We start from the raw sequence: 25,046 nt of genomic DNA on the forward strand, positions 1-25,046 counted from the left end.
CCTTCGATTATTGGTGTAAAGTGACGGATGTAAAAGTCATTGGTTGATACGTTCGTATGAGAATAAAATTGGCGTCAATAATCCGAAGAAAGTGTTAAAAGAAACAGTCGCTATTCGATCAGATATCATACAAAAAGATAGCGTGTTTGATCTGGTTTGGATTATCGGCTAAGCAGGCTGACACTAAACTCTCCAGTTGCACCCAAAGGGCCTTTCAAGCGAAAGCTGGACGACGTCTTGAGAGTGTTATTCTTGTGAAAGAGACGAACACAAGCAAATCACGGACCTAACATACGTGGCTTTGTCCTTCGATGTCTTGTCCTATTACTGAACACACTACTGTTTATATTTTTCAGCGTTTCTAGCAAGTTAAACTGGGCTCAAACCCGGATCTTCCCAACCGAAGGGCCTTGTCAAAACCAACTGAGCTGCGGATTGCCAAAATATCTAATTTCTTTTTCCTCTCAGGAAAGAGCTTTGTGAGTCATCATTTAACGCACTTGAACGACGCAGAAAAGCGGACCACCGATGCGCACACAGCTATTTCCTAGGCATGCAGTGCAACGCGCATTTACACTTCGGGATATCTCAGGTCAATCATAAGAATGCCTGTTCATAATCCTCTCCAGAAACCACAGTCCGCGCGGTTAGCCGAGTGTCTTTGCGCTTCGCAACCATATGCTTGGGAAGGAGTGTCCTAGGTTCGAATCCCGTCGACGACGTGAGGAGCTTAAGGATCTTCCTCAGCCATAGCCAAGTTAGCCGGTCTCGGGAGTGGACAGCAGGGTTTCCCCAGTTTATCTGGGGGTTTTCATCCCGCAAGCAAGCAAACCGGCCTCTTGAACACACACGGATTACAGTCAGGAATACTGACCCAACCATGGGCCTGATTCGTCAGCTATGCCGGTCCAGAACCCGGATAAAATTTGGGGGGGGGGATTGAGATGTTGCCGTACCTTCCCGTAAAAGGGACTCACGCCCGTTGTATCATCATACGAAACTAACTCCAGAAATCTGCTCTGAAACCAAAACGAATGCTGGACAACTGGGTTCGTTTCGTTGGCGCTAAGACCGATCAACACATCACAGCAAACTCGTAATGCAGCTTTTACATTACCATTAATGTACCAGGATTAGATCAGGTGATCTAATCCTTTGCTCGCTCACAGCTATAACCTTTGGGGAGAGGGATTAAAATAATAATATTAATAAAAAACAGAATTAAGGAATGACGGAGCCATGACAGCAAGGAGATGCTTCCTCGCTGGATTTCACCTATTATAAACAAGATTCAGTTGTTGTTTTTTCCTCTTGTGTGTGCGTGATTGTGAATCATCCACAAAAATTGCAAACTTATAAGGGAATTACATGATCTAGAAACTCTGCTGTCGAGACCAAACATGAACTTTCTGCATTCCCAAGGATGTCGAGAAATTACTTTACGGGTGGGAAAAACCGCTTTCGAACCTCGTCTAAAACTTGAAGAATCTTTATACGAGTAAGGGTGAATCAGCGGGGCTTGTATGAAGACACAAGGGCAAATGGGCAGGAGAACACACGCAATTAACAGAACATAAAACCGGTCTCAGAGTCACCGCTGTTTTGGCTGATTCCAAACAACACGACCCGACTCTATTTCTGGAGTGTTGACTCCCCTTTAAGAGCAACTACTTTCCTGAAATGTAAATAAATTTACTGGGGAAGTCGGGTTTACGGGGCTTTTTAAAAGAAAAAAAAAGTTGTAAACGTCTAAACCAAACTATTGCACGATCTAGTGTAAAACATAACTTTCAACTGGTCAATGTAAAAATTCCATTTTGTCATCAATGTAAACAATTATCTTGCAATGGGGCTGTTCCTCCGACCCCACCCCCAAACTACAATTTTTTCTTGTACTTATAGGATTATAATGACCTTCGCAAACTTGACGTCATCGTTAATGCTCTCAATCTATTACAAATGACTACATTAATGATAATTAATATCCATAAACATGTTAAATAATATTAATTATTTTAATCAATACTTTTTTTTTCTTTTCGCCTCGTTAAGAATTGCATTTCAAGACGTTAAACGAACACGACTGATAAGATGGACGCAACCGTTTAGTTTATTTTATTCTGGCAAAGTTGATTAAATTAAGGGAATGAAAGGTGTTGTACTACCAGGTGTTCGCTTACGCTTGGATTCGCCGATAGTTCTTCGGCATGAAACTCTTAGATCGTAGTTTTCGATCTCAGAGTTTCGCATACTGGCTGTAAAATAATAAGGGATTTTTATCCCCTTAATTAAATAATAATTATTATTATAATTGTGCTGTCATATTCATAAATTATGACAGCGAAAATAATTTTCAGAATTCACTAAAATATGTTTTCTATGTGTGTCGCCTACTTTGACACAATTACTACCCTGTAATTAGTTTTTAAATTAACTCATTTAAATATGAAAATAAAGAAATCAGATTTTGTGCAATACATAGCAGCAATGGTAAAATACAAAATGTGAAATATAATTCGCTGCACGAAATCAGAAGTACTTTACGAGGGTGGTCTGAAAAGTTCTCGGCCTCGACCATAGATGGCAACACCATCAGCAAGATTGTTTTTTTCTAAGTTGGTACATCTGTCTAAAGCATCCATGTGAAATTACAAGTCATTCTATCGAGTAGTTTGCTTTATACAGCTGTCTGAAACAAAAGTGTTGTCAGTATCCCTTGAAATGGATAAAATTGAGTATCGTGCGGTTATAAAATTCTTCGTAAAAGAAGGTTTAACGCCAAAAGAAATTCATTCAAAGTTCATAATAGTTTATGGGAAATCTTCTTCTTCGTTTTCGACAATTAAGAAATGGGCTGCCGAGTTTAAACGTGGCCGTACCAGCCTTGAAAAAGATCCACGTGAAGAACCTCGAAAAAGTGTAGCAACACCAGAAATCATTGATCAAGTGCATGATATGGTATTGGATGACCGGCGAGTCAAAGTGCGTGAAATTGCTGAGACTATAGGCATTTCAAAAGAACGTGTAGGATATATTTTGCATGAAGAATTGCAAATGAAAAAGGTTTGAGCAAGATGGGTGCCGCGCTGCTCACAGCAGATGAAAAACACACTCGCATGAAAATCTCTGAACAGTGGTCGGAGCTTTTTAACAAGAATAAAACTGATTTTGTGCGTCAATTTATTACTTTATTACTGTGAATGAGACTTGGATTCACCATTATACACCAGAATCCAAACAGCAGTGAAAACAGTGGACAGAAGCAGGTTGTTCAGCGCCAAAGAAGACAAAGTCGGTTCCATCAGCAGGAAAGGTGATGGCATCGGTGTTTTGGGATGCTAAAGGCATTTTGTTTATTAATTATCTTGAAAAGGGTAAAACAATAACCGGGGAATATTATTCTGATCTTTTAACCAGACTAGATGAAAAAATTCGTGAGAAAAGACCCGGTTTGCAGAAGAAAAAATCATCTTTCATCAGGATAATGCACCTGCCCACAAAGGTGTTTTGGCAATGGGAAAATTAAGGGATCTGTACTATGGATTATTGGAACATCCGCCCTATTCCCCAGATTTGGCTCCCTCTAACTTTTGTCTCTTCCCAAAACTAAAACTCTTCCTCGCTAGTCAGCGTTTTTCTTCGAATCAAGAGGTGATTGCAGATGTAGAGAGGTATTTTGCAGATCTTACTGAGAATCACAACAGGGATGGGATAATGGCGCTGGAGCATCGCTGGAATAAATGTATTAGTCTTAATGGAGATTATGTTGAAAAATATAAATAATTTTCATCATCATGCGTATCAAGGATTTAGGCCTAGCATGGCCTGTTCCGGCCTTAGAAGTCATCGTTGAATCGTTTAAGAGGACGTCCTGGTTTTCTTTTTCCTAATGGCTTATATTTTAAGGCTTGTTTTGGTAATCTTTCTGTTTTCATTCTTTGAACGTGTTCCATCCATTTATGTTTATATTTTTTAATTTTTTCTATTACTGGTTCTTGGTTTAATTCTTTCATAATTTCTTCATTTCCTTTGTGATCCAATTTGGTCACAAAAAATATAATTTTGAAATTATAAATTCGTTTTTTCATTGTTAAGCAGAGAACTTTTCAGACCACCCTCGTATAATAAAATCAAATTTGTTTTATAATAGCAGTGCTCTGTTACTTTGTCATACAAAAACATGAAGAAATGTTAGAACAGAAAGTCATTTGTTATCGTACTTTTTTTTTTATCAAAGGAATTGTTCGTTATATGTTTATTTAGTCAATTTTCAATCGATACAAGTATCTAAAATAAAGTAAAAATTTAAGAATTACTGAAATAAAGAGCCAAAAGGCTTCACTTCGGCGATGCAAAATTATATAAATTAAGTGGATATTGAACCCAATATTATTTCAAAGCCGAATGTATAGAAACTACAAGAGTTTCGTGCGGAATATAGAAACTATAAAAGTTTTTGCTGATCCAAGCATAAGCAACTTTTCAGGACAGGGACAACTCGTGGCAAAGGTGGAGTAAGTTCCGATCATTTTCCTTAGTATTCTCCATAATGCAAAGCACATCTCCCAAAGAATTTTTTGGGGAAAATGATAACTTTTTAACAGTAATTTTGAAGAGTGTGCATTATAAATTGCACCTCAAAAGCAGTATCTGCTTTTAATTTGCAATTAAAAGCTTAGATGAAAAGAGTTGCGGTAGCCGATAACTACAACCATTATTTACACTGTACGTTAAAAGAATGATAACAGTTACGATAATTACGAATTAATAAAAATAGTCACGACTAGCCGAGTTCCACGTATTAAATTTATTTCAGTCATTACCATATGTATTATTATTGAATTATGTTCAGTTGTTAGTGTTTCAAAATTCAGTCTTTTAATAGCCCCAGTGCGTTTCAACATTTGACTGCAAACGATTTGTATGTCAGTAATGACAACATTTTAATTCCATACATCTAAAAGTTTGCGGATATGAAACTATTCAGTAACATGTTTTCGTACTTACTTAAAACGATTATTTCGGAGCAATCTTGCCCTTTTGTGTTTACGTTCCTGTTGAATGCGTATCCCCGTAGCTAGCGTGTGACAGCCATCTGCTAACCCTTTCTGACAGCGAACAGAACATTCGTTACGCCCATTGCTGACATATTCAACAAAGCCTATTAAAGTTTACCGTAATTGAAACTCTTCCTTTGGCGATCTGTGCGCCACCTGCCACGAAAGCTCTAAACGCGTAAAGCATAAATTAAATCTTTATTCTCTGCAAAATATGTATTATGTCGTCTGCATCGAAATTACACAAGGTAATTCAATTAATTTCACCTCACTAATCAAGAAATGACAAACTGTCTAGCCAAGTAATTGCTGGATTATATGTGAGCCTCAGTTGTAAAATTTAAATAAGCGATTTGTTTGCTTCATGTTCAAGAAGTAGTATAATTTATTTTCTTTATAGCGTCCGCATTTTAAGTGACTCGTGTCGAGAGTGGCGTACTTTGCGGTAATGCTCTTGTTTGAAGTAGCATAATTTATACTAATTAGCGTATACTAATTGATTTATACTAATTAATTTCATCGCATAGGTGCTGAGCTAGAATCCATCAGGGCTCTGTTTAATGAAAAGGAAAAGGAGTTATCGCTTGCTGTGGCCAAAGTGGAAGATCTCACGAGGCAGCTCGAAGACTTACGAGGCGGCAAATTAAACAGTCCCATGCAAGGATCGTCTCCCACCTCTGCCACGTTAGAGCTTGAAAAGCTAAAGAGGGAACTGCTAGTAAGTAGATGCATTACGTTTCCGGTTATCATCTCTTTAACGCAATCTTCAGAGCATGTAAACTTAAATGAATTTGCATTATACAACGGCCATTGATTAAAATAAATTAAAAAGTAAAAATCAATCAATCAATCAATAAAATAATGAATAAATAATAAAATAATGAATAATAAAATGATAAAAAGTTAATTAATTAAAAATAATAAACAAATTAATTAAATAATGAATAAATAATAAAATAATGAATAATAAAATGATAAAAAGTTAATTAATTAAAAATAATAAACAAATTAATTAAATAATAAATAAATAAATAAAATAATAAGTAAATAAATAATAAAATAATGAATAATAAAATGATAAACAAATTAATTAATTAAAAAATAGTAAATAAATAATATGATAATGAATACATAAAATAATACAATGATAAATAAATAAATTAAAAATAATAAAGACAGAAAGAAAATAATAAATTAAGTAAACAAATAAAATAATAAATTAATAAATAAATAAATTAATGAATAAATAAATTAATGAATAAATAAAATGATAAACAAATTAATTAATTAAAAATAATAAATAAATAAATAAAATAATTAATTCATTAATTTAGAAAATAATAAAGAAAGAAAGAAAACAATAAATAAATAATAAAATGATGAATAAATAAATTAAAAAAGAATAAATAAAGATAGAAAGAAAATAATAAATTAATTAAACAAATAAAATAATAAATAAATAATTTCATAAAAGAATAAATAAATAAATAAATAAATCATTTATGTAATTCTTGTTATTAACAAAATGTAGATAGATATAAAATGTGCAAATAAACTTTTAATATAAAATTTTGCGCACCATTAAAGGCTTATAAAATCATTTCATGTACTGTGTGTGTGTGTGTGTGTGTTTTCCTGAATTTTTGTAAATCTCAAACTGGTTGCATAACATTAACTGCATACGTTTGTTGACAATAATTAATCAGTGAAGGCGCAATACAATAATCTCGAAGGCTTCGTTAAAGGCTCCTGATTCCTTCTCTCCTTCTCATTTGCGTTCGTTGTTGTCATTTCCTTTCCGCGATGCTTAAAATTCTCACCTCGTCATCTGCTTCTTATTAAGCCAACGAAATTCCACACGCTTCCTCTCTGAATTTTCATGTGTGCAAATTTGCTGTCACCTTTCGACGGATATGCAATTTTTGAACATTAAAGTTGGCAAAATTTCAAACTCTCGAATGTTGGTCTTTGATATTCAGCCCAAGGAACGGTCATTACCACTCGCAGATTTCCACTTCTTGTTTTTGCACGGAAAGATTGATGTTGGGGTGTTGTTATTCTCATTACTGGGTTTTTTGCCATTAGAATGATAATGAACCGCGCTTATATAAAAAATTTGCACGCAGCCTATTTAGAGCTACGAGCCATTTAATATAATTTTAGTTTAATTATATTATACAGAATAAATCCGCAGGAGAACACTCGCAGACAGAAAATATTACTAATGGTGGACGGTAGATGGCCTTCTGTGTAGTTGAAGATTAACACGACACAAAACGCCATCTACCGCCCACCACTAATAGTATTTATTGGCTTCATTTTATTGCTTGAAAGAATAGTAAATCATATTAATAAAATTCCTAATTCAGTTTTAATTTTCTTTCAGTCTTCGAGTGTTCTGTAGTCTGACAGTTTTGTGGTTTATGAAATTCTGTTTAACACTGTGATGATTGCAGCTTTTTTTATTAGATTACGAAAGAAGATGGTAAAAAGATGGAAAGATGGAAAAGAAGATGATTTTTAGTGAAGATGGTAAATTAAATATGGAAAGAGACAACAGAATCAACAAAGCTGGTATGGTAGGAAGTCAATTGAATAAATTCATATGGAATAGGAGAGAAATTAGTCGGAACACTAAATTAGCTGTATGCAAGACAGTGTTCAAACCAGTTTTAACTTATGGATCTGAGAGCTGGGTGAGAAGTAAAACACTTCTGACTCAGCTCTCAGAAAGTGTTTTGAGAGGAAAGATTAGCAAAAGAAGTGTTCTCTGCCAGGTTGGCAGCAAAACGACCCAGAGGAAGACCAAGATATAGGTGGATTGATACGTTATAAAGTGTCTTAGACGATAGAAATATAAGATCTGATAATGTTGGAGTCTTGACAAGTAACAGACTGATTTGGAGGAAAATTGTAGATAGGAAGTTAGTAATGATGGTACATTTTTCATATCTATACTATCATATCCTGTATACCCCTTGAGGGTACATGACAGGAATTTGATTATGATGATGATTACGAAAGAATGATTACGAAAGATCATTATATAAGTTCATGACTGTAGTTCACCCTAGTTCCTCATTATAAACCATCAAAAAAAAAAAAAAAATAGTAGCCCACTGTGATAGCAACTTGGTGATATCAATTGTTTCACTGAGCTGCCTGCTATTTGGTACAATCAAATCACGATTTCAATTAGAATTGTTGAATTTTCTGTTATGTATGCTTGTTTTCATGAGGCCAGAACAGGCCAAAATGTACCTAAATCCTTGAACCGTATTCCGATGTTTATAATTTCTACAAATTTATTCTTGGAATTTATTAATATAAGCGCTGGAAAAAATATGATGTCTACATGTAGCGTAAAATGAAAAAAATGGTGTATAATGCAAAACTTTCCTCCGTCGTACTCAATTAATATTCTGACACTTTTTACACGTTTATAGTAAACAGTAAAAGGTGTTTCGAAAATCGCCTCACGTTAAGAAGTACTTAAAAGTTGCGGAGAACTATCGAACATTAATCGAATATGAATCGCAGGACGAACAAACGCAAAGAATAAAGCCGATACATTGTTATTTATTAAACTCGGTTAGACAAGAATGCAATTAATGGGCTGTTCAGAACGACACAGCGTTTTATTTTCTGTTAATTTCGCTTGCCAATAAAACAATTTGTTGTAATTCGCGACAAATTCCATCACACTGACGGATGTATTATATATTCATCTTTACAAAACGACCAAAAGTGCTTATTGTACTGAAAATAGAGAATGTAATACGCTCATTTCACCTTTTTTTTTTATTAATCTCACACAGAAAATTTTAAATGCAATATTTTTTTATTATTTTGCACTTTCCTAGGGGAGAAAGTGCAAAACGTTGTCACTGCGAGCAGTTTCCTCCGTTTTTTTTAACGATTACAATCCAAATAGGAATAAAATATTAGACAGCTTCTGATTAAAATTTATCTTCGCCATATGCAGACGATTTCTTTGACAGCGTTCCGCTCAGAACAAGATTAACTCGTTTTAATGGACGCACGATTTTTGTCGGCTGCAAAATTATCAGCAGAGCGCTTGAAAACAACAGTTTTATTAATGACTTCTGACAAGTTTATATCAGGATATCTGGGGTCGAGATTATTGATTTTCTTGCGATGCTCTCCAGAATTATTTTTAATAATCGCCTTTACGAGGAAACATCTTCGGAATGTTAAGCTAGTTAAGAGTTATTAATTCCAAGGTTTTTTTTTTTTTCCTTTATATCAGTGTCTAGACGAAACCGAGCCCGAACAGTAATGAATGCAACTTTCGCTTTTTTATACCACACTTTATGTTCTTCTTTGTATCTGAAATATGGTTTATAAGCCTTCCTTCCGGTTCTTTTTTTATTATTATTTTTTCCCTGAATTTAGCTGGTCCAATTTTTATTAATGATAGTGTATGCAATAAATAAATAAAAATAAATCGCCTTCTACAACACTCAATGGTTTTGTGCTATTCCCATGTTTTGGGAATAGCACAAAAATGGGAATTTGTTCGATTTTTTTTTTTTTTTTTTTTTTTTTTTTTTTTACGCAGATGCAGATCATAATTTTGCAAACTGATTTCCAGAGTGTTATGGAAAAAATACTTCTAACGTGAGCTGTATGGATTGAAAGAGTCCCCTGCAACTCGATAAATAACTCGCCGAAGAAAGAGGGAAATCGATTCTCCTCTGTGACACGGTGACGGTGGTTTTTAGGAAGTGAATAATGTTGGCATTGTGATTCAACTTTCCCATGATGTGACATAATACATTACAGATTGTTCCAAACACGAGAAAGCGTGTGTGGTTGCATCAGCATTGTTGCATGGAGACGAGCATAAACCGAGTTTTAAGCCTAGTTCGGACTGCTATCAATAACATTTCGTGTCACTTCTGTTTGATAGCGAGAAAACTCTTGTTTTTGTGTCGACTAAAACATTCACCGTCCTGAATGTTTTAGTGCGTTAGTATATATAGTCAACCTCGTATGGCAAGGAATTATTCATATTTTTAGATAATTACATGTTTAATAATTGATAGCTAGCAGCAAGTTTATTAATGGTCATTAATTTGTAGATGCGTTTAATAATTCACATTTATGTCTTTATTAATAGGCACATCTTATTCTTTCGTCAGAATAATTAAGTTGCGTTTTTGTAATATATTAAAATTAAAAAGAAAGGTTCCATAGAACACTCGTAATCAAAATTTCTCATTTTATAATAGCATAAGAACAACAAAAAAAGGTGTGACGTATCACAACTCTCAAACCAAGGTTTCACTTATCAAATAAAGAATAATTTATTACAACTAACTTTCTTTTTACACTTAATATATTTTTTTAAAAATATTTTCTGAAAATGATTAATTGTAATATTCATAAAATGCTTAATTATTCATTGTAGAATATTTCTTTAATCATCCAATAGAAATTAAGTTGTCAGTTTGTTATCGGCGCACTCAGTTATAATAATATCTCTAATTTATTGTGGAGTATAAGTATACATTATGAATAATTAATTTTAGTATGCTTCCATATGATTTCCAATCATAAACGATTTAAAATCTAGTTCCGAACTTGTATTGCTCATTTAAAATCCAGCAGGCGCCGTAGATTATTTGTGTTAAATGATATCATTAATTCGCGCCAAGTTCCATATTGCAGACGATTTTACATTCTCGCTCATTAGTAAAAGAATATTTTAGGTCGTGCGTTTTGGTAGCTATTATGCGCATATTTGCCAGCATTAATTTTAAATTATTACACAGTTAAGAAAAAATGCTGACCATATAACACCGATTTTTCGTCACACGCTATTTAGCATAAAGTTTCAAATAATTTCGAAACTTTACTTAATGCTCTTTAATTGATAGGAGGTTTGTAATGCTTGTTTTTTAATCGATCGATTTAGCACCAAGAGTAGAATTTAATAATAATAAAAATCTTGAAGCAGATGTGATCAATTGAAAATAAAAATAAAATTTAAAATAAAATGAAAAGGAAGTCACATCGGGGGATGATGAATCATGTGCCGTAGTACGAAAATAAATGACCTAATACTTGATACAGCGAGGAGTGAAAACAGAATATGTATAGCGAAAGGAAATAGCAAAATATTGCACAGAAAATGTTGGCTCCTTGTCTAATAAGATTTTATCTATTTTCCGGGTACTCGCATTAGGAATATTCCAAAATCAGTTGCCAATTCAGGCTGCTTGGCTATCACAATTACAAAAGGCGGCAGCATAAACATCGAACTCGCGAAGTCTTTTGGTTCAGCAACAATAGCAGACGACAGCAGGATATGCATTTGTCTCACATTTGAATTCCTGACTTCACTTCTGTCTAACTAACATTTAAGATCTGCGATTTGTGCAATTGTCTCACATTCTCAGAATTCATTCTCTTTAAAATAAAGCGAACAATTCTTAGTTTTATTTCGAATTGCTTAAATAAGAGAAACAGCAGGTCTTTGAAATAGTCGAATTTTCTTTCGTTCTTCTGACTTAATCTTTCATTGATTACTTCCAAGCGTTCTTAAAACAACCACATCGGACTAATTTCTTGAAGTAGTTTCGCGTAGCTCTGGGAAATCCTTTTGTTGTTGGCCGTTTTTATCATGCAGATTGCTTCATTACAGTGTAATGCAAGAATGCGTTCGTGTTTTTTTTTTTTTTTTAGATCGAAGAATAATTTCCCGTGTATCAGATCCGTCCAGTTGCTGTAAAGACCTGCGATCAACTATTTTGTTAACAGTTGTAGTTGCGTGAGGAGTATCGTATTGATGTCCCACAGGTGACAGAGCCAGGAAAGTCAATAAAAAAAAAAAAAAAAAAAAAAAAAAAAAAAAAAAACTTCTTACAAGCTAATAAGGGTAAGCTATCCACAGATATGTTATCTAAAGAAAATTCAAGAATATCGTGGTATTGAGGGCAGATAAAGATTGCTGCTTGAAAAAAATATGTCATAATATTATTATGATGATTTTTATAATTATATAATTTATATATTATTTATATTATTATTATATAATTTATATAATTATCATAATTGAAGACAAGATTTTAATTGCATTGATGTTTGTTTTTTTGGAGTTGTGTAGCTCAGTGGGTGTGGCGTTTGCACACCACGATGCTTGACTGTAAGAAGAAAGACTTGGTTTCAAATCTAGTCGACGACTAAAGGACATTTTTCTAAGATCGACTGACCGGTGCCAGAGATCGACTAACCGGTTCCCGAGTTAGTCGATCTCTGGCACCGGTAATCTACCCTAGAACTCACACTATTTTTCAGACAGTAAATGTATTGTGTTAAGGTTTGAGACTACGAGATAGCGTGGTCCCTAACTGTGAAGAGCCGTCTCTTCACTGTGTGCTGCTTAATTAGCGATAGCCTTGGGCCAGTTATCTTCGATTGGCTACCAATGGAGATTGAACTGCCCACTCAGTCTCCAAAAGTTAGACAGGGCTAAAACGGCCTCATCTACTCCCTATACTGGAATAAAATGCGTTGGGAGATTTTATTTTTATTTATTTATTTATTTTTATGTTTGTTTATCTGTTCATGGGAGTTAACATTTAAGGTACTGGTAGTAGATGACATAACTTTGACCCTCTCTAGGCAAAAAAAAAGGGGGGGGGGTTCAAAACCATGAAAAAGAATAGAGAATACTTCATCACAGAAACTATGCAGATGCCTACAGTGCAAGATCATTATTGAACAGAAAACAGAATAAATACTATGGAAAGAGAACCCCCTCCACCTTATAGGGTTGTTCCCGACGTGTCAAAAATATTTACTTGAGTTTTACCGAATCTTCCACGATTCATCTTCAGAGGTGAATGATGTTGCGACAATACTCACACACGCACAGTTTGTGTGTGTGTGTGTGTGTGTGCATTATCATTCTCTGTAATTTTTCCTAAATTTTTTTAGTCATCCATTTCGATTTACAAGCTTTGACTCTGATTCGGGCAACCCATCCATAAGACCAACTGAATTACTATACACACATTGCAATTTTATATATTATCATGTAGCTTCTTTTGTTTTGACCAACACTACTGACTATTATCATTTTAATCTTCATCATATCTATTTCCAGTACAGGACCAAAATGAACGAACAACAAAATGCTCGTATTGCCCAGCAGAGGGAGACACTGTCTAAACGGCGGGAAGAAATTTCTCACATGGACCAAAGGATTGCCGAACTGCAACAGCGACTTCATCGAAAGCGTTTGCTGAACCAACAGCTGAGCAGTCAGTTATACTCCGCATCTGTGGCTAAGCAGGCGCACATCAGGCCCACGAGCCATAAACTTCGCACGCCCACGCCAAATATCGCGGCGGTGGAACCACTGAAGAGGGTGATTCCAGAATCGGACCGAGTCCAAGAAGACGTTAAAATATCCACCGAAGACGAGTTCGTTCCAAACAAAAAAGACCCAAAGTACCAAACGCTGCCATACAACACGAAGTTCCCGGTGAGAGAGACTTCGTCTCCATCTGATGGACACGAGAAGACGGAGGCCCACCCCCATCGCGCAGTACAAAATGCACCGAACAGGAACTATTTGCCCAATAAGCCCAGTCCACCGCACGGACTGGCTCACTTGGCTCCAAGGCCATTCGGCTCCACCTACAACTCATCTCTTCTGGGACCTCTGGCAGCCTCCAGCAGAGGGCAGCACGCAACTGCAAGAAGTTCCAACTCCGGCAGTACCACACCTACTTCTTCAGTCCCCTCCACCACAGTAAGTTTTCTTTTATCTTAAATCATGTTTTTAAAATTTGTCGATCGAATACTTCTCATTGCATTCTATATATACCGTATATACTCGAATATCTCTCTCTCTCTCTCTCGCAGCCCTGATTTTACTTTACGAAATATAAATAAATAAAATAAAAAAGTTTCGCATTTAGTTTGCACACGGAAAAAGTTTATGACGTTAAGAAATAAATAGACAGCGAATATTGTTATGGCAGTTTTAGATATTTTGGAATTCGGGTGAAGAGAATCAGCATTTCAACCGAACAATCGTCGGCTTGCCTTTGTTGTTGAGTCGTGCGATCTAGATTTTGAAGCAAAAAAAGCTAGTAACTGTAAATACTTTTGATTTGAGCTACAGATATCCAAAAAATATTCACGGAGAAAAATACTTGGTGACAATCAAAAAGAGAAAAAGAAGGAGAAAAAATTGTAAAAATATTTTCTTGTCTTTGTGAATTTCTAATTTCATGTGATGAACTAATTGTGTATGTAATTATATATCTGAAGAATAAGCACAATATGTTGTATTTAATTCATTTCTTTAGTACCTGGTTCCTCTCTCTCTCTCTCTCTCTCAAATTTGTATTTTTATTGATTTTCATGTAGCCGTGAAATCTCGACGAGACCAAACATTAAACTTCAGACCTCCAAATAAACGGGTCACATACGGGGAAAATGGAATAAATCCCACACGTAAAGAAGGCATTCACAAATATCCATTTAAGGCCCACGGTAGGATTCGAACCCGCACTTTGCCAAACTTGGTTTAAATAGACTTCAACTAACAGACAGAACAAATGTCACTTTAAACGAACACGTGATATATTTAAGGCTCTTATACGGACTGCTCTTGTAAAGCTAAACAGTGACACTGTTCACACACGAAACAAGACTTGAATGCCTCCATAGATCTAGAAAATTAATTTTTAAAACATCACTCGATTTGATCACATACTACCTAGGAGTTACCAAAATGTCTTCTGACGTCTTATCTGTTGCCAATCACGCTCAAAGTGCTAAACCTAATTTTCAAAAAAAAAAAAAATATATATATATATATACAGTGATTTTTTTCTGGAAAAAAAGGTGCCGGTACTCACCATGAAGATGTTATTCCACACTTTTAACATATCCTCCGATATGTTAAAAGAGATGTTATATATGTTGAAATACACGAGGATGTATTTTAACATATACACCCTCGTCGCCTCTAGATCGCTTCTTGCGTTTGGTATCAACTGCAGAATGACGACCTAGGCGGTGGTTCCAGAACCTAGCAGTGGCGGCCGGTGAAAATTTTAAGGGGGGGGGGGGGGTTGCTGCATATACAAAATAAAAAAATAAAAAATAAAAAACTTTTTTTTTCCTAATCAGTAACGAATTTATTAATAAATAAATTTACATATTAAAAATTGCCTCATTGAAAATATTTCATCCTCACCACGAACAAACACCAATAATAAAAGTTTCGTATCAATAGCAATGACAAGTGCAGACGAATATCGGCGAGTCTAGCCGGAACTGATCGAACGTGATAATTCCAACACTGCATTAGATCGCAGTGCGTTTGTTTCGTAATCGAAAGCGTTAATCGAACAATTCCAATTATTAACTATTCAGTCAACGTCGAAACATAAGTAGTAACCTTTAACATGTTGTACTGCATTTATATAATGCTGTGAGCATTGTTATTATTTATAAACACAAACAAAATTTAATTTTTTCGTTTTTTCCTTGGGGGTGCTGCAGTGTCGCAGTGCTTATGTACGGACCGCCACTGTTTGCTGGGGTTGAGATGAGTGAGAGAAGATCCTACTATCCTTCTACTATCAGTGCAGAAGTTATCCGTACAAGCAGAGATGACCTAGATGAAGTTACTATAAGATTCATCTGAGAGAAACCCCTTTCACATTCACTGGAAGATATTGCAATTGTGTCCAAAGTGTGCGTTCGAGGAAATAATATGTTCGGGACTTTATTTTCTAGAAGATATTCACGGAAACCACGAACTGCTTCTCTTTCATTAAATACTAACTTTTTAATTTCAGCTTCATCTAATGTCAGATGCTTCCCAAGATTTTCTGGCCAAATACTTGGAATCGAAAATCTTAGCACGTAAGGCAAATGAGCATCATCTCCTTCAAGCAGACGCTTTCCAACAGCTTCTTTCAGACTTTTATAGAAAGCAGATGAACTTATTGCAGGACTGTCTTTCATTTTTGCGGAGCTCAACCCCTTTGAACTTCATGTTCTTCTGACTTTGAAGGGAAATACTGTAGTACGGACCAGGATTTTCAATTCCTTCTTCAAAAAGTTGAACTGTATTTTTTATCTTCTTGTTTGCTTTGTAGAAGTCAATATTTCTCTCTTGTAAATCTAGACATAGTTCACTAAGTTCTTGGAGAGCATCACACATAAGGCCCAAATCAAGAACAAATTCGCATGACGTTATTGTTCTTAAAAGGTCCTCATAAAGAAAGCGATCTGTTTTGCTTCTTCTGCTGTCTTCGTTTGCCTCCAAAAAGTGATGGACGAGGGCCTCAAAGTCTTGCCACACCGCAGAAACAGTGCGAAAACTATATGCAATCCAGCGTGCTTAAAATTCTGCCAATTTTAAGAAATTGAAGTTCTAGAGTCACTGCACAGTCATGTAGTTCCCTAGCATTCTTAGGTGAAGCATGATAAGTCACATGAACTTTGTCCATGAAACTCTTCAAGCGATTCACTCCTGCCACATTGTTCACTGTGTCACTAACAAACGATTCCAGGCGACTGTTAGCCCAATGCCAGAAAATAACTAGGAAACGTCTCTTGCAAAAGAGCCTCCTTACATCATTACGCACACCAAACAACACGTCTGCACCATCACAAGTTACAGACAATAAATACTCCTTTAAGTAATCTTCAGATAATCCTAAACACTCAAGATGACTAATTAAAGAGTTTAGAATTCCTCTAGCAGTTACATCTGATAATTCGATCAAATCTAGGAAAAGACTCACAGGAGCCGAAAGTTCAAGAACTACAGGAATAATAACAATTAATGTTGTCATGTTACTCACAGTTGTCGATTCATGAATAAGTAACGATCTTTTGTTCTTGGAGTTCACTATATTGTCTATTAATGTTTTTCTCATTTCATTTGCGATATGGCTCACAATGAAGAATACATCCCATGGCTGGGCCATTCAGTTCCTGTAAATTTATTTCGTCTTCAAAGTGGTTAAATGATTGATTTCTCCTCGCAACTTTGTAAGTGGTTCGAAACACTTTTCTTGTTACGTCCTTATTATGAGACAAAGTATTTAGGAAAACTTTCTCTAATGTTTCGTTTTTTGCTTCAGATTTTATTTTTTGGCATGCTTTGTGCGCTGCACTCTCCTGTTGATGGTAAATCTTTTTTTCTTAATGACATTAACTGTTGTTTGCGAGATTCTCCAAAATGACCGATTCTACCAATTTGCTGAAATTTTTGTTCCCATGTGTTTATCTACAGCAAGACTTCCGACATCACGACACACTTTACAGCCCAACATTTTATTCTTGACATACAGCCACTCGTTTCTCTCGCAGAAGTGTTCCAACATTCGGGCCAATCATTATCAGAATCTGCTTCCTTTTGACCACGTGGATCTTCGGTCTTGGTTTCGTGATCCTCTTCACCGAGTGTATTTTCGGCGCTATCTTTCTGTTTTACAGGATCACAAGTAGATTCAACAATTTCTACTTCTTCGGTCTTCCTTTTTTTACTCATTGGCATAAAGTAATGACTTATTTTACTCATTCTGAACAATGATTAGATTAATTCAACACTCACGTGAACACCTGCCTGTTGCAGAGTGAATATAGAATTGAGAAACCGATATTGGAAGCAATCGGAAGTGAACACAACTTCCTCTTTCCGGTTACGTACCAACCTATGAAACAGGAAAGCAAGGTACCAACTTATGAGTAATCAAAACTGAAAATGCAATTCGTGAACACAGTACCCTCTACCGGAATATTTATAATACATTTTGCTGTCAATAAATCTCACATTTTTAAAAACTTAAGAAAAAAGGTGCATACCACCAATAAAAAAAGCACTGTATATATATCATCATCATCAGCCATTGTCGATCCACTGCTGGATGAAGGCCTTTCAAAGATTACTCCAAAACTGTCTGTTCATGGCTCTCCTTTTCCATGTCACTCCTACAAATCTAAGGATATCATCCATCCACCGTGATTGTAGGTCGGCGTCTTGGCCGTTTTTCCTCTCGTGGAATCCAATCCAGTACTTCTTTTTGTCCATCGTTGATCTTGTCTTCGAGCAATATGCCCAGTCCATTGCCACTTCAGATGTTTCACTCTTCCTATGATGCCCGCGACTTTGGCTTGGTTTCTTATCCACGTATTCCTTTTATGATCCAATCTTGTGATACCAAGCATACTTCTTTCCATACAAATTGTGTTGTTCTTAATTTTTGATTAAGAATTTTGACACACGATTTTTGATTGTGTACATATATATATGAAAAAATGATCATTAACTCGGTTAACATACATATTTTTTAAAAAGAATTGAATGACTAGAACCGAGATTTAAGTAAAAAGGTTTTAATATTAAAACACGACTAGTTTCGGCTTAAACGCCTTCATCGGGTGACATTATAAAAGAAAGAAAAAACACTAAAACACTGAAGCTTAAATAAACTATGAACAACATAGAGAGTCTCTCTATTGACATAATTAGCATGAAAACGTTGTTGTATTTGAAGCTGTTCTTTCATTTGTTGCATTGTTGGCAGAGTGCGTGCTTGCTGCATCACGTGAACGCCAGTACATGATTACAGCTGAATGACTATCTGGGCAGTTGTAGCTTAAGTTGTTATTTAGATGAACAGGATTGAAGATGATTTCTCTAGATTCCACGATTTTTCTCTCCATTCATCATTGCAACGGAGGATGTTAGTAGATTTTTCCCAGCAGCCTTTGTGACTTTGGCTTTCATCATTAGGATTAGCCGAGAAAAGGATATGACTTGATAATGCACTGGCTCGCTGCCTCTTGTAAGTAATGTCTCTCATGTGTTCTTCCATACGCATTTCGACAGATTTGTCTGTCTGCCCGAAATAAGGAATATCTCAGTCACATAATATTTTATATACACCAGGGTATACATGTGTATACCCTGGTGTATATAAATACATGGTGTATACAATAGTATACACCATTTGAGATGATGATGACAAGGTTTTGGGTGGCTTATTAAGAAACGGATCTTTGTAAGTGGAGTGAACAAGGTTCTGATATTTCTTCAATCCTGTTCATCTAAATAATAACTTGAGCTATAACCTCCCAGATAGTCATTCAGCTGTAATCATGTACTGGCGTTCACGTGATGCTACTAGCACGTACTTTCCCAACAATACCACAAACGAATGAACAGCTTTAAATACAACCACAACGTTTTAATGTATGTCAATTATGTATAGAGACTCTCTATGATGTTCATAGTTTATTTAAGCTTCAGTGTTTTAGTGTTTTTTCTTTTTTCTTTCTTTTATAATGTCACCTGATGAAGGCTGTTGCAAGCCGAAACTAGTCGTGTTTTTATATTGAAACCTTTTTACTTAAATCTCGGTTCACACACACACACACACACACATATATGGCCGAAATTTCTTCCTAATCCTACAAATTGGGAATATTTCACACATCGCTGAACTTGTTACCTCGCGAGATGTGTCACGGTTTCGCCCACCAAATAGCAACAGAACGAAGCAGGACTTTGTGAAAATGACAACTCTACTTACCGGTATCCCCGCAAGGCAAGTGAACTCAGTGAGAACGAGATTATCGCTCAACTAGTTTCTTTCGTAACGTATTAATTCCTGAACTCTGCATGTTGTAAACATTCCACTATTCTGAAACGCGATTTCTGCGTTTGTTCAGTGAACCCCGCTTGGTGATGCAATTCGATTCTAAAATATTCAGAACTTCATCGAAGTATGTGAAGTTGCGAATGATTCGATCACGCTGACCATTTAGTAATCATTAATAAGTTTTAGTCAATGACTTAGTTTTCAACTGCTTAGCTTTTAAAGGAATGCTTATTTTATTTATTTTATTAAATTTATTTCTTAAATACGAACAGAAAGTTTAAAATAAAGCATTTAATTTATTAGCTGTTCGTGATTGTGATTGTTACTGCGCAAGTGTCATTATGGCACTTGCGCAGTAACTGATAATTGACTTTTGATATTAATGGCTTTAGGGGTGAAGCAAAATCTTTTCATATTCCCCGCTATCTGGTTAGGGCTACGGTTTGGGAAAATTTTATGAGCAGTTTGCTCTCCCTGAATGGGCATGGAGATTATATATCGCTACAGGAGGTTAAAATAGCTTTTGGTCTTTTATATTTGAATATATATCCGTTGTATCGTAGGCTACAGCTTGCTGAACCAAATCGTTGGAGTGTGTGGACCTTTTTAGGAAAAACTTTGTTGTTAAAGATTCTAGAAAAGATAGGATATAAGGAATATTTGTATCTCGATGCAGTTGATTGTTTCTGACGAACCATGGTACGTTTAGAATCATTCACAAGCACTTGTTTTGTACACATTGCAGTTTGAGAACATTACTATTGGAGGTGTGGCTCCAGGCTAGAGAAGCATAAGTGACTATGGGACGAATCATTAGCTGGTATAAAAGCAATTTGATTCTGATGTTTAGCTTGCTGTTCCTGTTAATTAGGGGGTAGATCTGGACGATGGCTTTAGATGCCTTTGCACACATAATGTTGATGTGCTGGTTAAAAGTTAGTTTTTTGTCGAGCACGACACCAAGGTATTTTGTTTCTGTCTGCCAGGGAATTTTAGTATTGAATAACAAAACATCTCCTGCAGGAGATATCGATCTTTTCATGAAGAGAATGGCTGAGCCCTTTTGGGGATTTACTTGTAATCTCCATTTGGAGAACCATTTCTCTAACTTTAGAAGGTTTTCTTGAAGCTTTTTAGTAACAAGGTGTGGCCGAAGAGATCTGGCTAATAAGGCTGTATCATCCGCATATAGGACCATGAATAGATGACACTGGATTGTGCGGAATGTCTGACATGTATATAGAGAACAGTAATGGAGCCAGTAGGGATCCCTGCGGTACGCCGACCAAGATATGGCGCTTGGATGAGGTAGTACCATTTATCTTGACTTGCATACTTCTATTCTGTAGATATGATCTTAGTAGGCGTACCATTTTAGTGAGATACCGGGTGAGATAAGTTTATGTAGCAATCCAAACTGCCAAATTTTATCAAATGCTTTGGATAAATCTAGAAAAACAGCTACAGTGTATTGATGCAAGTTGTAGCTGGTGGCAATATATTCAACTATTCTCAGGATTTGCTGGGTAGTACTATGGTGTTGCCAAAAACCAAATTGTTCTTTAGGAAGGATGTTTAGTTCATTTGCTGAAGCTTGAAGTCGTGAGAGGATAACTTTCTCTGCAATTTTATTCAAGTTGGAGATGAGACTGATAGGACGATAATTTTGAGGCAGGTATGGGTCCTTGCCTGGCTTATGTATTGGGATTACATCAGCCTGTTTCCAGGTGGGAGGAAAATAGTGAAACCGTAAGATTGCATTTATGATTATAGTCAGGTGCATTGCAGCTTTTCGGGGAAGCAACTTGATCACTTTATTTGTGATGCCATCTGGACCAGCGGCTTTTTTGTTCTTTAAATTTTTTTATGATACCATATACTGTATTTCAACAAGTAATGTGGATGCAATATGATCAGCACCGGTATCAGGGAGTTTTAATGAGTGTCTGACCTGTCCATGAATTTTATACAAATGATCGAAGTCTAAGTTATCATATGAAGGATTGCACTGCTCTTCTAAATTTTTGCTATGGCTTCTGCCTTTTCTACGTCTGTGTGAACAAGGCCCTGGTCAGAAAGTATAGGAGGAAGGGATCTGCCTTTATTTCTGATATTTCTCAGTAGCCCCCAGATAGAGTAATAAATAGATGAGATAGAGGCTAACTTTCCTTCCCATAATTGGTCTCTGCGAGCTTTGAGTGCATCTTTCACTGCCCCATTTAGTGTATTAAGAACTATTTTCTCTTGTGGCGCGCGACTGTTGTGAAATCTTTTCCTTGCTCTGTTTTTTCCCCTGGTCAAGTTCATAATGTCTTCGGGCAGACTACCACACTTCGGGACAGATCTATAGGAGTGGCTGCCATTATAGCGGAGTTAATTTGTTGGGTGAGGCTTGTGAGTGCGGTTTCGACATCTTCTTTAGAATTTATATGAGGAACAGGTCAAATATAATCTCGGAGTACTTTTGACAATCTTTCCCAAGATATGAATGAGTGAGAGGGAGGAGATGGGTATTCTTATTTTCCCAGCTGTAGAATTGGGTTGTGATCAGATGACAACTCGTTGAATGATTTTAGGCTCCACTGAAGTTTAATATTTTTCAGGATAGCTATATCCAGGATGTCAGCAGTGCCGAACGTACTAAGATGAGTTAGTTCGGTGGGGTTTGCCACAACAGCATGGCTTGATCCTATGTAGTTGGAAAGGATGCAGCCATTCTTGTTGGTGGTTCTACAATTCCAGGCAGGGCACTTGGAGTTTAAATCTCTGGCAATAATGATGGACTCTCTAACGCCCAAGATGGCATTTAGATCAGAGTGCAGTAGAGTTTTTAAGGATGGGTTATAAGCTGCGTAGATTTTCAGTCTGCCAGCCGAGCTAGTGAATACTTCCATCTGTGACCTCAAGGTTGGTGGTTGGAGGGTTGTTTACAGAATGATGTTTGATATAATTTTTAATGAAGATGGCAGTGCCGCCACCTCTACAGTTTAGCCTGTCTGTTCTGTGTAGGAGATATTCCCTTATTTTAGGGCTGTCCGAGGGTCTTAGATGTGTCTCGCTTATTAGAAGATCTGTCTGATATCTCCGAGTAAAGTCTTGGAGTTCTGAAGCTATTTGCATTCCATGCAACGATCTGAAGAAAGGTTGGAAGTAGTTTGTTTCTATCCATGTATAAGTACTGTAAGGATGGCTTGTGTTTCACGTAGGAATCTTTTAGTGGAGGTTGCTGAAGGGTTTGACATGCTGAAGTCTTGTAGCATGTTTGCTAGAGAGGCAATAATAATAGCGGACAGGTTTGTAGGTGCTGTTGGCTGATTCTGTTCTGGTGTTGACTTGCTTGAGCGGACCACATCTGCATGCTTCTTTCTGCCGTTGGTATACTCTATTCTTGAAGGCCTTTGGCTGTGGTTCAGGGGCCTCTGATATTCGTGTACTAGAGGAGGAAGACTCAGACAAGAAGTTATGCAGATGTGGTCCGCTCAAACAAGTCAACACCAGAGCAGAATCAGCCAACAGCACCTACAAACCTGTCCGCTATTATTATTGCCTCTCTAGCAAACATGCTACAAGACTTCAGCATGTCAAACCCTTCAGCAACTTTCATAGACTCCATTTTTAAATTCCACTTTATTTAAAACATAAAAAGGTGTCCTAACAGTTAGGTGTTTTCTTAAATGAAATATTAAAAATATTTTTATTATATGATGTAGCCTAAAATATGCAAACTTATTTTTATAGTTTAATTATACTGTATTTTAAACTACTATATCCTTAAATTGTTTCATGTTACATTTTTAACAAAATATGTCAAAGTATTTCTTTCTTTTTTTTAGCTGTTTAATTGCAGTTTATAAAGAAAGCTGAATTCTCCGACCAATTTCGAAACTAATGCAATAGCTGAAGTTTCGTATTGAACAGCAGATAATTTAATTAGCACCTTACAGTTTTTATTGCTTTATTATTTTTATATGAATTATATCTGAAATAGGCTGTACATCGGTAGTGTATTAGTGGTTTGGGTCGGGCTGTAAACACCAAATATGGAATTTTTTTCAAGCCACTTCAGAAACTGAAGCATAAAAACTTCCATTTGGTTCTTTATTGATTTATTGTGTTCATATTATTTCATCCGTGACATTATTTTTTAAATAACACCTTTCACTGCATTATATCTGTCTTTTTCTCAGTAATCCTTTCCTCTTTCTTGGGTATTTCAGATTATGACATCTGATATTTCAGATGTCATAATCCATCCCCTGTTATGTCATGTACTTGATACGTGAAAGTAATAATGAAATGTCAAAAGTTACTTCGATAGTTTTGAAATAACGACAGTAAATACAATAAAAAAATAATGCAGTAAGTAAAGCGCAATATTATCATTCTTATCGCATATTCAAATTAATTAAATACGCTGAAGGAGCATAAACATTGTGAATGCTGTCAGTAAATTCAACTAAACAACATGACTAATAATGAATGAAAATGGCTATCATGGCATCAAGTCACGTCTGCTGTGACGTAACGTTAGGCCTTGTAATTCCAGGAGCGCCCTCTCAATGCCATGGAAAGTTATTGCTTTACACAATTTATAATATACCTTGTTTTATTTTATTGTGAAACTGAATGTCAGTAGCCTCTGAACTGTGTTATTTTTGCCAACTAATAAATAAATAAGTCGAGACAGTCGTTTCCCCTAACAGTAAATCTTTTGTTGTTGTTTTTTTTTACACCGGATAACCTCGTCATCAAAATACAAGCAATTTATAAATGTAGTATCTTTAGTTTCGTTCACGCTAAACTTATCCGCATAACGCTTATATTTGTCTGGCTTCCATTGTCGTCTTTCTCAGTTGTTTGGGTCACATGCGTTCTCTTCCCATGACAACTTAATACACTAACGCAATAAAAACAATTGCAAGCTGCTGTAGAGGTTAAGGTTTTATTTCGATCTGTTTTCTCCCGTAATTCAGGGCGAAAGAGATTAAACGAAACCTGCTAGCGTAACGGGAAATGTCCTCTGTGTGAATATTGACTCACCTGGAAAAGTTATAACCGTTGCGTGGAGAATGGAAGCTATTGACGGGTGCGTTACTTTGCGGTGACGTCGTTTGTTGTACCGATAACGAAAAATATAATAACGCGTGCGGCACCCTGTTTCCAGAGTGCATCACTAAACGAGCAGACTGCCTGCCGGTAACGGCGAAGGAATTATACTTTTTAAGATATAAATCGTTGATTTTCGTCATGCTTCAGGGCAAAATACTTCGTGTCGTCGGGAGCGAAATCTGAAAGGGTAATGTGTGCGTAATATTCTTTC

At 36.1% G+C, this 25,046-nt stretch overlaps 1 protein-coding gene across 1 annotated transcript in view; it reads left to right on the forward strand.

Annotated features, from left to right (window-relative positions):
- The window catches only part of LOC150102146 (apoptosis-stimulating of p53 protein 1-like), a 186,545-nt gene that overhangs the window by 74,627 nt on the left and 86,872 nt on the right, over positions 1-25,046 (forward strand). The window contains exons 3-4 of the mRNA XM_090398659.1: positions 5,585-5,775; positions 13,192-13,842. Of these exons, the coding sequence (XP_090254785.1) occupies positions 5,585-5,775; positions 13,192-13,842 (842 nt within the window). The remainder of the gene's footprint in view (positions 1-5,584; positions 5,776-13,191; positions 13,843-25,046) is intronic.

This window comes from Typopeltis vanoorti, chromosome 10 (genome assembly GCF_054136105.1).
Source record: "Typopeltis vanoorti isolate ZY-2024b chromosome 10, IOZ_Tvanoo_1.0, whole genome shotgun sequence".
In the NCBI taxonomy this organism is placed as follows: Eukaryota; Metazoa; Arthropoda; class Arachnida; order Uropygi; family Thelyphonidae; genus Typopeltis; species Typopeltis vanoorti.